This window comes from Spermophilus citellus (genome assembly GCF_964194105.1).
Source record: "Spermophilus citellus genome assembly, chromosome: 5".
NCBI classification, from domain to species: Eukaryota; Metazoa; Chordata; class Mammalia; order Rodentia; family Sciuridae; genus Spermophilus; species Spermophilus citellus.
Window position 1 is genome coordinate 47,587,196 of NC_138186.1, and position 15,675 is coordinate 47,602,870.

The following is a 15,675-nucleotide window of genomic DNA, read 5'->3' on the forward strand; positions in this document are numbered from 1 at the left end:
CTCTGGTTGCAAGGAAGGGTGGGGAATGGCCTTCAGCTGCGTGACTGTGTGTCATCTTAATCATCTTCCACTGTAGGGGAGAGAACAGATCCTGGGGCTGGGGGAAGCACCAGTAGCTCTGCCACATCAGCAGCGTGAGGGGACCCTTGACACCTGGGCTGTCATGGTTTTCTTGCACTCAGTCTTGTCCATTGTGAGTCCCACTTTGTGTATGTGTGTTGACAGAGATGAAATTACTTTTTTAAATAACTGGTTGAATACTGACAGTTTTACACAGTACAACTTAATTGATTGATAGTTACTTCCCTCAGCCCACTGTGGGTCAGATTATAAATATATTTATTCATAAATCAAAAGAGTTTTTGCAAATGTGAATTATCATTTCAGAAAGATTTCATCTTCATTTTTATTGATCTTATTTATTTATATCCCATATTTATTTGATATTCCAAAAAGTATTAAAGAGAGACTAGAGACTACTGTGGGACAGGGAGCCTAACACACAGGCTTAAAATTTCTTTTCTTTTTTTTTTTTTTAGAGAGAGAGAGAGAGAGAAATTTTTAATATTTATTTTTTAGTTCTCGGCGGACACAACATCTTTGTTTGTATGTAGTGCTGAGGATTGAACCCAGGCTGCACGCATGCCAGGCGAGCGCACTACCACTTGAGCCACATCCCCAGCCCTTAAAATTTCTTTACTTCCTTCATTTTATACAAGTGCAGGTTATGATTGAAAGGCACATCTTAAGCCCCAAATGCTTTTTTTTAAATATTTATTTTTTTAGTTGTAGTCAGACACAATACCTTTTTAAAAATTTTTAATTTTTATGTGGTGCTGAGGATCGAACCCAGGGCCCCACATGAGCTAGGTGAGCGCTCTACCACTGAGCCACAATCCCAGCCCCCCCAAATGCTTTTAATACTTCAAGTAACCAACTCCAAATTTATTTATTTTGCAAGTGGGGAATTTTTCTACTGGGCTTTCTGTAAAAATATTCTAAACATTTTTCCTGTCTCCACAAACAAATGCTAATTCTATTTTTTTCCCTAGATTCTCTCTTGGGAAGGATTGCAGGAAAGAAAAGGATTGTGAATCTTCCTATTAAGAAGTCTAAGAAGGGCTGGAGTTGTGGCTCAGTGGTAGAGCACTTGCCTTGCATGTGTGAGGCTCTGGGTTCCATCCTCAGCACCACATAAAAACAAATAAATAAAATGAAGGGATTGTGTCTATCTCCAACTTAAAAAAAAAGTCTAAGAAAATCAGTCTCAATCCTTTGCAAGTTTATATTCAAGAAGATCACACTCTCCCAGGCTCCCAGGAAATAAAATGCACTTGGCAAACCCGAAAAGAAAACAAAAACTTTGCTTCAAAAACATATTTGGCAAGATCTTGGATGGTTTGTGGGTTTGTGTGCTTTAGACTAGTTAGGTGAGAGCAAGTGCAAATGAGCACACGTGTGTAAGTGCAAGTGTGTGTGTGTGTGTGTTTGTGCATTTGTGTGTGCATGCCTGTGTTCCTGCATGCATGTGTGTTTATGGGTGTGTGTGGGTGTGTGTGTGGCACATGGCACTTGACATCAGTATGCAAAGTCTGTGGTGGTGATCTACTGACTATGGATATATCAGAATTAGGGAAGCAGGGCAAAGATTTTGCCTCTCAACCCAGTCCCCAACCCCTGCTTAGTGTTTTCTAACAGGAGGCCACCCCCCTTGCCACTCCCTAGCTTTCATTTTCTGTCAGTAAATGAAACAGCCAGCTTTGGTTTGCGGGAAGTCAGATGACCTTTTCCCTCTTCTGGCTTGGCTCTCCTTGCCCTGGGGTGGACACTATGGACCCACAGATGGCTCTCCTTTATCTGCTGCTCCTGGGCCCAGGTAGGAGGCAGGGGAGGGGGATGGTGGGCTCTGCAGGAAAGGCCAGTCCCCCCAGGCTGAGACCAGTCCCACCAAGGAAAGGGATGGTCTTTTGTTTCCCTTTTTCTCATCTGTGCTTTTCTTCTTTCCCCTCTCATTGTCTGTGTGTTCCCACACCCACAGGCCTGGCAGCTACCGTTCCTTCCTGTCCTCAGAACGTGAACATCTCTGGTGGCACTTTCACCCTCAGCCATGGCTGGGCACCCGGGAGCTTCCTTACCTACTCCTGCCCCCAGGGCAGTTACCCAGTCCCTGCATCACGACTGTGCAAGAGCAGTGGACGGTGGCAGACACCAGGATCCCCAAGATCTACCCGGCTCACTAAGGCTGTCTGCAGACGTGAGGCTCCCCCTGGGCTTTGCCCAGCATGCTCTGGCCAAGGGCCAGCCCAGAACTTCTATTTATGAGTTGCTCAGGATAGGCTGACCCTGATTAGGCGGTGTAGAGGGCTGGCCAGGCGGCTCTTGCAGAGGGCCCTCCAAAATACTTGGAAAATGTCAATTATCCATAGTAAGGAACTCAGGACAGGTTTTAATGGAGACTGTGGGGTACCAAAGATAGGGATGACTTTTTATGTACAATTGATTGTGTGGTGGTGATCATTCTGAATGGCTGCTGAATGGTCCCAGGATCTCCTGACATCTGAGAATGCCAGGAAAGGGGCCGGAGTGACCATGACCCACAGTGGGCTGAGGGAAGTAACTATCAATCAATTAAGTTGTACTGTGTAGAATTGTCAGTATTCAACCAGTTATCTTAAAAAGTAATTTCATCTCTGTCAACCTACTTTCTCAGAAAACGTGTGTGTGTGTGTGTGTGTGTGTGTGTGAGAGAGAGAGAGAGAGAGAGAGAGAGAGAGAGAGAGAGAGAGAGAAGAGAGAAGAGAGAAGAGAGAAGAGAGAGGGGAAGGGGAAGTGATATACTGGGAATTGAACCCAGGAGCTCTCCATCACTGAACTGCATCCCAGCCCCTTTTATCTTTTATCTTGAGTCAGTGTCTTGCTAAGTTACCGAGGCTGGTCTCCTGCTTCAGTCTCTCCAGTTGCTGGGATTGATCATGTTCAACTCTTTCAGTGTTTTGACAACCAGTTGATCATTCTTCTGTGTCCCAGAAGAATATCACTCACTTGATGTCCAGCCCAGGTGTCAGCCATCCACCCCTGTCTCCTCCACTTCTCTACCTCCAGCTGTTCGCTGTCCAGCCCCTGTTACCTTTGAGAATGGTGTGTACACTCCACGGCTGGGGTCCCACCCTGTGGGTGGCAATCTGAGTTTCATATGTGAGGACGGCTTCACACTGCGGGGCTCACCTGTGCGGCACTGTTGTCCCAATGGCATGTGGGATGGAGAGACGGCCGTGTGTGACAATGGGGGTGAGTAGTCTGACAGGGAGGGGGAGTTTGTGGAGGCCAGATGTGCCCAGGGAATCTCTGTTGGGGCCTGGTGTTCTAGACCGAAGAATATTCCTGGAATTGGGTAAGTTGAGATCCATAGGTCACCCATCACTGGTCTGCAGGGTGCCTGGCCCTTGGAAGTTGGTACTAAACTTCAGCTCCAACACAATGGCTCCACATACTCTGTCCATCTTTTCTAAATGCCTCAAGGCAACACTTAGTATTTGGGCCCCAGGAAGTATTGCTGGGAAAACATGATTGGAGAGAGTTAAGTATTGTGCTTAAGTGCCTTGCCTTCAGAGCCAGATTAGGATATTCCAAGCCAGATCTTAACAGTCTTTGGGCAGGTTATATAACCTCTTCATGCCTCAGTTTTCACATCTATCAAATGGCAGTAGTAAGAGTACTGATCTCATGGGATTTCCATGTGAGTTAAATGAGTTAATATTATTAAGCACCTAGAATAGCTGGAACTTGATAAACACCACATACACTTTTTTTTTTTAGTTGTAGGTCACAATACCTTTATTTTATTTATTTATGTGGTGCTGAGGATTGAACCCAGTGCCCCATACATGCAAGGCAAGCACTCTACCAGTGAGCCTCAACCCCAGCCCCACCACATATACTTTTTTTTAAAGTTATCGATGGACCTTTATTATTTATTTATTTATATATGGTACTGAGAATCGAACCCAGTATCTCATACATGCTAGGCAAGTGCTCTACCACTGCGCTGCAACCCCAGTCCCCCACCACATATACTTTTGTCATGGCTCTTACTGCCTCTGTGAATAGTGAGTGGCTCTGCTTGGCAGAAGTAGGACTTCCAGGATTACTCTGAGTCACAGCTGCCTGTGGCTTTCCATAACACAGAAGACAACACCTACCAGGCAGCAGGACTATACCCACACCCAGTGGCTCAGCTGATGGCTCCCTACTTCTGCCCTGCCCTGGAATTTTCCCCAAATAGGCTTTTTTTTTTTTTTTTTTTTTTTTTGGTACTAGGGAGTAAATCCAGGGGTACTTAACCACTGGCCACACCCCCACCCATTTTTTTGTATTTTATTTAGAGACAGGGCCTCACTGAGTTACTTAGAACCTTGCTAAGTTGCTGAGGCTAGCTTTGAACTCACGATCCTTCTGCCTCAGCCTCCAGAGCCACTGGGATTACAGGTGTGCCCCATCATGCTCGGCCCCCAAACAGCCATTTATTCAAATATAAATTTTATTTATTTAAAAATGTCCCTAGGTGCTGGGGAGTGAACCCAGTGGCCTCACACATGCTGGGCAAGCAGCTGTCCTCACACTACATCTTCTCTGGGGTTCTGGGTAGACACAGGTGAGACCTGGGTTGGAACTAGGATGCTTCAGCTGGCAACTGAGGCTGCCAAATTCTAAACCCTTCACCCTACTTAATGTTCTTCAAACTCACCCTGGTCTCACAGTTCTGTTTTCTCCCAAGGGACCCTTGCAGCTCTGAAGGTCTCTAGAGGAGCCTGGAGGGAGGGGTTGGTGGCTTGCTCATCTCTGTCTTTTTTATTCACTTGCAGCTGGCCACTGCCCCAACCCAGGCATTTCAGTGGGCGCAGTGCGGACGGGCTCCCGCTTTGGCCTTGGGGACAAGGTCAGCTATCGCTGCTCCTCAAATCTGGTGCTGACAGGGTCATCAGAGAGGGAGTGCCTGGGCAATGGGGTCTGGAGTGGGACAGAGCCCATCTGCCGTCGTGAGTAGCCATGCTGCCCTCCTGGGACTCCTGACCCCCCTGGCCCCTCCTGAGACTCCTGACACCCCTTGGCTGACCTCCAGGTGGTTCTTCCCACAGAACCCTATTCTTATGACTTTCCTGAGGATGTGGCCCCTGCCCTGTCCATCTCCTTGTCCCATGTGCTTGGAGCCACCAATCCCACCCAGAAGAAGAAGGGTGAGTGTTTTGAGGACGGGGTAGCCTGGGATGTTCCTGGGTGGAACAGGTCGGGGAGGGAAGCCTCCTGTGACTCAGTGACTGAAGGGGAGGCAGGGAGGCTGGACTCTCTCACCAAGAGCACAGGAAGGAGTGCGCATCTGAATCTCCCCTTGCACATTTCTCCAGAAAACCTGGGCCGTAAAATCCAGATCCAGCGCTCTGGTCACCTGAACTTCTACCTGCTCCTGGATGCCTCTCAGAGTGTGTCGAAAGATGACTTTGAGATCTTCAAGAAGAGTGCTTTCCTCATGGTGGACAGGGTCAGGAATTAGGAGTTTACAGGCTGAGAAGTCCTTCTTGGCTCTCTCGGTCTTCTTCCTGTGCTCAGAGCCTCTCTCACAGCCCGCCTCCTTCTAGATGTCCTCCAAGATTATATTCATGCCATGCAGGAATCATAAATTCAATTCACACGATCATTTTTAAAATTCCACAAATCCCTTTGGGGCACTTACAATGGGTCAGGCACCATGTTGGGTACTGGGGGTTAACAAAGATGAACAAGGCTGTGAGGTCTTCTCCCCAGAAATTCATTATCTAGAGCAGTGGTATCCACAGAGGGGTAACAAAATAATCCATGGGGGTGAGGCAGAAAATTACTGATGTCTCTGTTGAATAATCTTAATTAAATTAATGATATTTAATAATTTTCTCTTAAAACTTCAATATTTTGTGCAGTTTTAAAAATGTGTATATTTGAATAGTTCAATCCTATATAATTTATAAATGGGCCCAATGGCTTGTAATCCTGCTACTCAAGAAGCTGAGGCAGGATGATTGTGAGTTCAAGGCCAGCCTGGGCAATTTAGCAAGACTCTTTCTCAAAACAAAACAAGGGATGTAGCTTAGTGGTAGAATGCCTCTGGCTCAATCCCCAGGATTCCCCCCCACACACATAATCATAAATATATACACCTGTATTGAGGGATGTGTCCAAAATGTTTTTATTTTATTTATTTTTTTGATACCAGAGATTGAACTCAGGGGCCCTCAACCACTGAGCCACATCCCCAGCCCTATTTTGTATTTTATTTAGAGACTGGGAATCACTGAGTTGCTTAGTGCCTCACTTTTTCTGAGGCTGGCTTTGAACTCTTAGTCTTCCTGCCTCAGCCTTCTGAGCCACGGGGATTGCAGGCATGCATCTCTGTGCCTGGCCTCCAAAATGTTTTTGCTGACAGGAAGCATCACCAGAAGAGTTCGGATGCCACTGGTTTCAGTTCTTTGGTTCCTTGCCAGCCCTTTCTTTTGTATTATGCTTTTCACAGTAATTCGTGTAAATAGGTGGTTTTTCGCTTTCAGCTACATTTTTTATTATCTATTTTTTTTTTAGTTGTAGATGGACACAATACCTTTATTTTACTTATTTGCTTTTATGTGGTGCTGAGGATCAAATACAGTGCCCTACACATGTGAGGCAAGTGCTCTACCACTAAACCACAACCTCAGCCCTCAGCTACATTTTTGACTTTATTAAATTGTTGTTGCTGCTGCTGGGGATTGAATCTAGGGCTAAGCACACTTACCTGCACACCCCAGCCATTTTTTAAAGAGGGTTTCTTTATGTTTTCTGTAGAGTTTCTCTTAGGACTTAGAGTATATAATTAAATGGTGAGGTGATAAAATATACCAGTTAGAGAAATGACCTCAGAGTCATTTCCTAATGACTAATAAAGCCAAATCTTTTATTTTTTTATGAAAAAAATATATATATTGGTATTGGGGATTGAACCCTGGGGATATATCCCCAGTCCTTTTTATTTTTTATTTTGAAACAGGGTCTTATTAAGTTGCTGAGGGTCTTGTTGAGACTGACTTCAAACTTGTGATCCTCCTGCCTCAGCCTCCTGAGTCATTGGGATTACAGGTGGGCACCACTATGCCTGGCCAGACTCAAATCCTAATGCCACCTCTTACTAGTGGTGTGATCCAGGATGAGGTAATAAGCCTCCGTTTCCTAATCTATGAAATAGGGAGCATCAGGTCCCTCACTGATTTGATGTAAGGATGAGATGAGGAGCGAGTATGTTAAAGAGAATAGATGCTTGTTTTCCTGGCTTCTTCCTAGCTGCAGTTGCTTGCACCTGTCAGTCTCGGTGCAGGTTCTCTGCCTCTGCGAGGGCCTCTTACTTATTCTCTTACTACGTCCCCTTTGGTTTCCAGACTTCTCATTCCTCCTCTCACCTGCCCTCCTCAGCTCTTCAGCTTCGAGGTCAATGTCAGCGTTGCCATCATCACATTTGCCTCACGGCCCAAAACCATCATGTCTATCCTGAATGACAAATCCAGGGATGTGACCGAAGTGCTCTACAGTCTGCAAAATGCCAACTATAAAGGTATGGCTGTCATCAAATGAGGGCTGCCAGAGAGGAGAGGTCAGTACCTGTAGGTAGAGTCTGGAGAGTGAGGTCTCTTGGGGCCCTGGAGTCCTAAGGCTCTGGGGTATCTTCCAAGTCCAGGGTCACGGTGGAGGAGTCCCAGCTTCCCCTGGCTCATGGCTTACCCTGAAGTGCTGTTAATCTAAACGAATGGTGCAGATATTGGTTTTCAACTCCTTCTAGAGGGCCATGCTGTGTGGTTGAATTTCATAGCTCAGCACGGTAGTCTCCCATCATTATCCACCCGCACGCTGTGTAAAGAAAAATGATCAAACAATCCAAGTTCTTTGGAAACTCCATCCCTGAATCTTGGAACCTTACAGTGGTCTTGGATGCAGTGAGCATTCTAGGTAGAAAGACTGAACATTTGAACAGGCAACGATGTCAAATCATTAAAGGTCTGAGTTTATCAAAGCCTATTGATAACTTACGTTTCCGGTGGTTGTGAAAGAGTGATTCCTCACTCCCAGGTGGAGGTGGGAAGTTTCTAAGACAGTCTTTCGTTTTGGCATGTTCCAGATCATGAGAATGGAACTGGGACCAATATCTATGAAGCTCTAAATAGTGTCTACATCATGATGAATAACCAAATGCAACGCCTTGGCATAGTAACATCGGCCTGGAAGGAAATCAGACACGCCATCATCATTCTGACAGATGGTGGGTACTGCCATCTTTGTGAGGGGGTCTGGAATAGTGAAAGGGGCATCAATGTAGGGTCAGAAGACCTTTTGCATTCTGTTCCCCCCTTGGCTACTTCAGACCTCAGTTTCTTTCCTTTCCTTTTTTTTAAAAATACTTTCCATAGTAAAAGTGTTTTGAGGGGACAAGTTGAACCACAATGCAGTTGAACCAATGTAATGTTTTGTAAATTTTCCTGCAATCCTTGTTCAGGGGTCATGATAATCTTTGTTATCATCCTGATTTTTTTTTCTTTCTGGTACCAGGGTTTGAAGCCAGGGGTGCTTAACCACTGAGCCACATCCCCAGACATTCTAATTTTTTATTTTGAGACAGGGTCTTTCTAAGTTGCTTAGAGTCTTGCTAAATTTCTGAGGCTGGCCTCAAACTTGTGATCCTCTTACCTCTGCCTCCTGAGCTGCTGGGGTTACAGGCATGTGCCACCATGCCTGGCTTCATTCTGATTTTAATATATGTGCTGCTGAAACTATAATGAGCCTCAGTTTCTTATATATAAGATAGAAATAGTGTTATTTTTTAAAATATTTTTTTAATTTAGTTGTACACGTTTATTTTGTTTATTTATTTTTATGTGGTGTTGAGGTTCGAACCCAGGGCCTCGCGCATGCTAGGTGAGTGCTCTACCGTTGAGCCACAACCCCAGCCCCGAAATAGTGTTATTGATGATGATTGTAACAACAATGAGGATAATGATAACTACTCTCCTTTCCTTACATAATTTTTTTGGACAGAAACTTGAGTAGTATGTATAAAAGCATTCTATGATTAGAACATGTCAGTTCATGTTACCACCTGGAGGTAACCTGGTGCTCGATGGTGGAGATGTGGTTCTTGAACACGAACACGAGGAGCTGTCTGTATTGGATCTGGCCTCTGCCATTTATATATATATATATATATACACACACACACACACACACACACACACACACACACATACACTTTATTAAATTGTTGTTGCTGCTGCTGGGTATTGAACCTAGAATATATATAATATATATTATAGTTGTAGAACACAATACCTTTATTTTTATTTTATTTATTTACTTTTATGTGGTGCTGAGGATCAAACCCAGTGCCTCACCCGTGCAAGGCAGGTTGTCTACCACTGAGCCACAATCCCAGCCCTGTCATTTACATCTTGATTTTGTCCAAATTACATAGCCCCTCCAGGACTTGGTTTTCTCATCTATGAAATAAGGATATCCATACTTCCTGGGGTTTCATGAGAATTAAATGAGAAAGAGTATATGAAGTTCCTGGCCCAGTGCCTAGAATGTAGACAATTTCAGGAAACAAAATATTTTGAAATGGCTTTGTTAAGGTTTCCAGGCTGAATGCTTCTTCATGCTTCTGGGGCTCCAGAGGATTCAGAAACCCACGCAGATGGACAATTCTTTCCCTTCTCTGTTCTAGGAAAGTCCAACATGGGTGGTTCTCCCAAGCCAGCAATTGACAACATCAAAGAGATTGTGGATATCAAACAGAACAGGAATGACTATCTAGGTAAGCCTCTGCCTTCACCCACCCACCCAATCTGTGCTGCCCTGTGGACAGTATGGGGTCCTCAGCCAGAGTTCCAATGGGTCTTGGCTCTGGCCCAGAGCCACACAGTTTTCTCTCTGTTGTTTTGTTTGAGGGTAGCTGAGTATCACATGGAAGAGGGGAGGTGATATGCCCCTGGTCCCCACCTTGGTTTCACTTTTGGTGGGCTGGGATTGTGGGCAGTTTCTTCATCTGTAAAAGGGGAGCAGTACCAGGACCTCCCTCATAGGCCAAGAGAAGACGCTCAGGCAAATTTTGCCTAGCATAGAGAACTGCCATTGTCATCATTGGTGTGGTCATCACCACTGTCTCAAGTTTCAGGAAACTTTCCAGGAAGAAGGATCCTGGATTCCTCTAGACTCTCCCTGCTGTTTCTCTTTTAGCAATATAGACAGCTAACCAAGGTTTAGCAATTGCAGTCTATGAAGGAAAAGTTTCTCAGGTTCAGAGTAAACACAAATTGTACTGACCTTTGACCTGAAAAAGATTTTGGAGAGAGACACTCAGAGAGGGCAGCTGTTTTTGTTTTTTTCTGTTTCTTTCTTTCTTTTCCCGTTTTTTTTTTTTTTTGTTTTGTTTTTTGTTTTATACTGGGGTGCTTATCCACTGAGCCACTTCCCCAGCTCTTTTTATATTTTATTTAGGGACAGGCTCTCACTAAGTTGCTTAGGGCCTCACTAAGTTGCTGAGTCTGGCTTTGAACTTGTGATCCTCCTGCCTCAGCCTTCCAAGCAGGGATTACAGGCACGTGCTATCATACTTGGCTTAAAACTGGCCCAGTTTTAAAACTCCAAATTAATTTCCTTCCTCTTTAGCCTCTGAACCAGAGCCAGATGCTCAAAAAACACCTTAATAGCTGTGTGCAGTGGCACACGCTACTTGGGAGGTTGAGGCAGGAGACTAGAAAGTTGGAGGCCAGCCTGGAAAATTTAATAAGACCCTGTCTCAAAATACAAAAATAAAAAACAGGGTTGGGGCACTGGGATTGTGGCTCAGTTGGCATATGTGAGGCATTGGGTTTGATCCTCAGCGCCACATAAAAATAAATAGATAAAATAAAGGCATTGTGTCCATCTACAACTAAAAAAAATATATATTTAAAAAAATGTGACTAGTCCAAGTTGACATGTACTGTGATTTAAAAAACAAAACAAAACAAAAACCACAACAACAAAAACAAAAATGAGTGGGGATGTAGCTCAGTGGTAGAACATTTGTTTGGCAACAGCAAGGACCCTGGGTTCCATCCTCAGCACTGTAAAAGCAAGCAAACAAACAAATGGAAGCAGGAAACTGAAGGAATAGAGCTGAAGAAATCATTTTGTGGCTCTGCTATGCTTCTGTCCTGGGCATTGCTGATTGCTTCTGAGATTTCCCTCTGTCTTCCTGAGCTCCTTGATCCTTTTACACCAAAAGGGTGCAAAGAGTGGAAGCAGATGGACTCTGAGGGCCACCACAGGGTGGTTCTTCCAGGGATCCCTACTCCTAGGCCAGAACTGGCAGCTGTGTGGGTCCAGGGCCTCCAGTGTGAAGAGATGGCTTTAGGCCCTTCTCCCACAGCCTACTTTTCCAGAGGAAAACTATATCTGAAGCTCTGTCTCTGTGCTATGTTTATGAGTCTCTTTCATTCAGTCATTCATTTTAAAGTCTTTACTGAGAAACTCTCCTGAGCCAGGCACCATCCTGGGTGCTCGACAGACAAAAATGCCTGCTTGCACAGGACCGCCATTCCAGAGAGGACAACGTATATTAGTTTCCTAGGGCTGCTGTAACAAACTGCCCCAAACTTGGGTGGCTTGAAACACAAATTTATTCTTCCACAGTTCTGGAGGTCAGAAGTCTGAAATCACAGTGTGGCAAGGGCCAGCCTCCCTTTAAAGGCTGTAGGGAAGAATCCTTACATGCCTCTTCTAGTTTCTGGCAGCCCCAGGCATTCCTTGGCTTGTAGCAGCATAACCCAATCTTTACTTCTGTCCTTACTTAGCCTTCTTTCCTGTATAATCTCTGTATCATTACATGGTGTCCTGCTATCTGTGTGTTTGTTTCCAAAGTTCCTTATTATTTTTATTTATTAAACATTTTTTTTGCATTGCTCAGGATTGAACGCAGGGCCTCATACATGCTAAGCAGGTGCCCTACCACTTAGCTACACTGACAGCCCTTGCCTTTAGATTATGACCCACTTTAATCTAGTATGATCTCATCTTAACTTGATTAATTCTGCAAAGACCATTTTTCTGGACCACCTCTATCAGGTCCACTCTTGGCCTGTGAGAGCTTTCTCTTCTTACTTGAATAAATTCTACTCTTTACACTCAAAAAAAAAAAAAAAAAAAAAAAAAAAGAAGGAAGGAAGGAAGAAAAAGAATTACTGAGGATGTAATAATACCAATAAAAAGAAAAAATAATAAGACCCTGTTTCCAATTAAGTCCCCATCCATGGGTCCTGGGGGTTAAGACTTGAATATATCCTTTGGAGAACATGATTCTACCCACATTAGGTGATACTCAGGATAAATAAGGAATCCATATAGCATGCAGCTTGTAGGTAACTCATGACATGATATGAATGAGGCAGAGAGGGAATGGGAGGGTCTGGGGCATTGAAGTTTTAGACATTGAAGGTACATTTGTGCTAAGACTTAAACAGGTGTGAAAGTGAACCATGAGAACATCTGGGGATAATGACCCAGATGGGGTGAAGCTGGTGCAGAGGGTTGGAGGTGAGAGAGCGTCTGCAGATTTAAGAAACTTCAAGGGTTGGAGTTGTGGTTCAGTGGCAAAGAAGAACCAGGGGATCTGGGAGTTCTATGGTGATGATATAGTCTTGCAGAAGTTGGCCCAGAAAGTGAAAATGTCCACCCATGCTCATGCAAGGCACTGGGTTTGATCCTCAGCACCACATAAAATAAGTAAAATAAAGATATTGTGTCCAACTACAGCCAGAAAGCTTTTTTTTTTTTTTTTTTTTTTTTTTTAAAGAAACTTCAAGAAGGCTGTGCTGGAAGAGTGAGGGGCAGGGAGTTCTAGGAAACAGACAGGTGGCAGGGGTGAGGGAGGCTTGGATACAGCTCATGTAGATCTTCGTTGCCATAGTAGTTCAGATTCCAGCATTCTGTCTCACGGGATAGCCCCTCAGCCACAGGATTGGTGACTTCCCTCCTCCCCATCAGACATCTATGCCATCGGGGTGGGCAAGCTGGATGTGGACTGGAAAGAACTGAATGAGCTGGGGTCCAAAAAGGACGGTGAGCGGCATGCCTTCATTCTGCAGGACCCACAGGCTCTGCACCAGGCTTTTGAACACATGCTGGGTGAGTGAGTTTTGTCTTCCTGGTGTTGGGGAGAATGGTGGGGAGACAGTGGGGGGCCCATATTGGGAACCTGGGCACAATACCCCTCCCTTGCCTCCTTCTCAACCTGATCCTCACATTTACAGATGTCTCCAAGTTCACAGACACCATCTGTGGGGTGGGGAACATGTCAGCTAATGCCTCCGACCAGGAAAGGACACCTTGGCATGTCACTATTAAGGTACCAGGAAAGAGGGGTGGGCTTGGATCCCAGAGGTGAAAGCAGCTATAGGCCAGAGACACAGCAGTTTCTGAATATCACGTATTCCCTGCAGCCCAAGAACAACGAGGCCTGTCGGGGGGCTCTAGTCTCTGACCAGTGGGTTCTGACAGCAGCTCACTGCTTCCACAATGCTAAGGACCGCTCCCTGTGGAGGGTCAACGTGGGTAAGGCAGGGGCTTCACCAAGTTCCTGACCCCAAGGCCAGAGCGCTGGTTACCCATCCCCAGCCTCTGGCCCCTTCAGGAGCCCTGATTCAGCCTCATCCACCGTATCATTCCCAGGGGATCCCAACTCCCAGTGGGGCAAAGAATTCCTTATTGAGAAAGTCGAGATCTCCCCGGGATTTGATGTCTACGCAAAGAAGGACCAGGGGATACAGGAGTTCTATGGTGATGACATAGCCTTGCTGAAGTTGGCCCAGAGAGTGAAAATGTCCACCCATGCCAGGTGCTTGATCCTAGGACAGGAGGATGCCCTGCAGGGGAGAGTGCTCTGGGGAGCCCCAGGATACTGAGGATGGGCTGTGTGACACTCACCCTTCTCTCCAGGCCCATCTGCATTCCCTGCACAATGGAGGCCAACATGGCTCTGCGGAGACCCCAACGTAGTACCTGCCAGGACCATGGTGAATGCTGAGGTTTAGAGTTTGTAAAGAGCTGGGGCCAGAGCCTGGGGGTGCCAACAGGGACTAGACTTCTGTCTCCAAGCCAGAAGTCTGACTGGTGGGTAAAGGGACCTACAATCAACACCCCCTTCTCTTTGACGGCAGAGACAGAACTTCTGAACCAGCAGAGCATCCCTGCTCATTTTGTGGCCTTGAATGGGAGCAAACTGAACATTAACCTCAAGACAGGGGAAGAGGTGAGGGTCTTAGGTGGGGGGGGGTTCTGGGGTCCCACTCAAGCCAGATCACAGAATGGTGCTCTTCCTCCTCTAGCTCCGGCTGCTTTTTCCACCTCACTTAAGTCACCCCTCCTCCCAGGCTTAGTGTTCTGCCAAGTGTCCCTAGGCCACTCATTTCATTCTTCCTTCCTGCTCCACCTCTACTGCAGAGGTCAGACTGTATCAAGGTAGTCTCCCAAGACAAAAAAAAGTTCCCCAACTTGACGGATGTCAGTGAGGTGGTGACGGATCAGTTTCTATGCAGTGGGACCCAGGAGGATGACAATCCCTGTAAAGGTGAGCACCCCCCATGTCTGGATTTCCCAAGGAAGGGCCACAGTGTCCCTGTGGCCAGAATGCATGCCAGGACGCCAGCACCTGCCCTGGATGACACTGTCTCTTGTTCATCTTGCTGGCAGGAGAATCTGGGGGAGCAGTTTTCCTTGAGCGGAGGTTCAGGTTTTTCCAGGTGGGTACAGGGAAGCTCACAAGGCTGGCTACAGGAACTCAGCCTAGCTGGGGCAGGGGTGGTGATGGTGGTGGTGGTGGTGAGGGAGGTCTCTGAAGGAACCATGGGAGTCAGGGCTCAGAGCTGGGGCTGTGGCATCTTTCTACTTCATTTTCCTTTCTTTCAGGTGGGCCTGGTGAGCTGGGGTCTCTACAACCCCTGTTTTGGTGCTACCAACAAAAACTCCCGCAAAAAGCCTCCCCATGGTGCCCCACCACCCCGAGACTTCCACATTAACCTCTTCCGCCTACAACCCTGGCTGAGGCAGCATCTGGAGGGTGTTCTGAATTTCTTGCCCCTCTAATCATGGCCACCAATCCCTTGGCTATCTTGCCAGGATCTGCCTTCTCTCCTATCTCCTACCCCTGAACACCTACCCTCAGACCCTGTGGCCCATCCTTAATTCTAGCTGTGTGAATTCAGGAGCCCAGACACAGCAAGCACAAGCAGGAAGGTCCCCAGGGGTGCTGGCCAGTGTGTCTGCCCTCTGCACCCTCCCCTCCTGCTCCTGCTCAAATCCCTCCCCCTGGTAAACATAATGTGTTCCTTTCACTTTCACATGAAATTTCCCAGTTATGAAATTAATAAAAATTGATGATTTCCACATCTGTCTGTACCTCTGCCTGGGGGATGGGGAGGGCAGAATGATTCCAGGAAGGTCAGAGACCCTGCTGGACAAACAGCAGCTGGACTCTGCCCTATAACACAGTCAACAGGGGAACCAGCTGGGGGACTATTTCTGGTCTCTAGCTAGGGTGGTCTGGGATTGTTGGGGAGAACCTGGAAGCTGATATGAAGTGTCAAAGGGGAG

General features: G+C 46.2%; 1 protein-coding gene across 1 annotated transcript; it reads left to right on the forward strand.

Annotated features, from left to right (window-relative positions):
- Nucleotides 1-1,753: 1,753 nt before the first annotated feature.
- C2 (complement C2) lies at nt 1,754-15,462 on the forward strand. Its single transcript, XM_081294121.1, has 18 exons — nt 1,754-1,876; nt 2,039-2,254; nt 3,103-3,288; nt 4,863-5,036; nt 5,136-5,234; nt 5,403-5,536; nt 7,471-7,609; nt 8,171-8,311; nt 9,770-9,859; nt 13,072-13,212; nt 13,338-13,432; nt 13,527-13,638; nt 13,756-13,921; nt 14,023-14,099; nt 14,244-14,335; nt 14,527-14,653; nt 14,776-14,825; nt 14,992-15,462. Exons 1-18 carry the CDS (start codon nt 1,780-1,782, stop codon nt 15,166-15,168), a joined length of 2,313 nt encoding a protein of 770 aa, XP_081150247.1. The 5' UTR covers nt 1,754-1,779; the 3' UTR covers nt 15,169-15,462.
- Nucleotides 15,463-15,675: the final 213 nt, after the last annotated feature.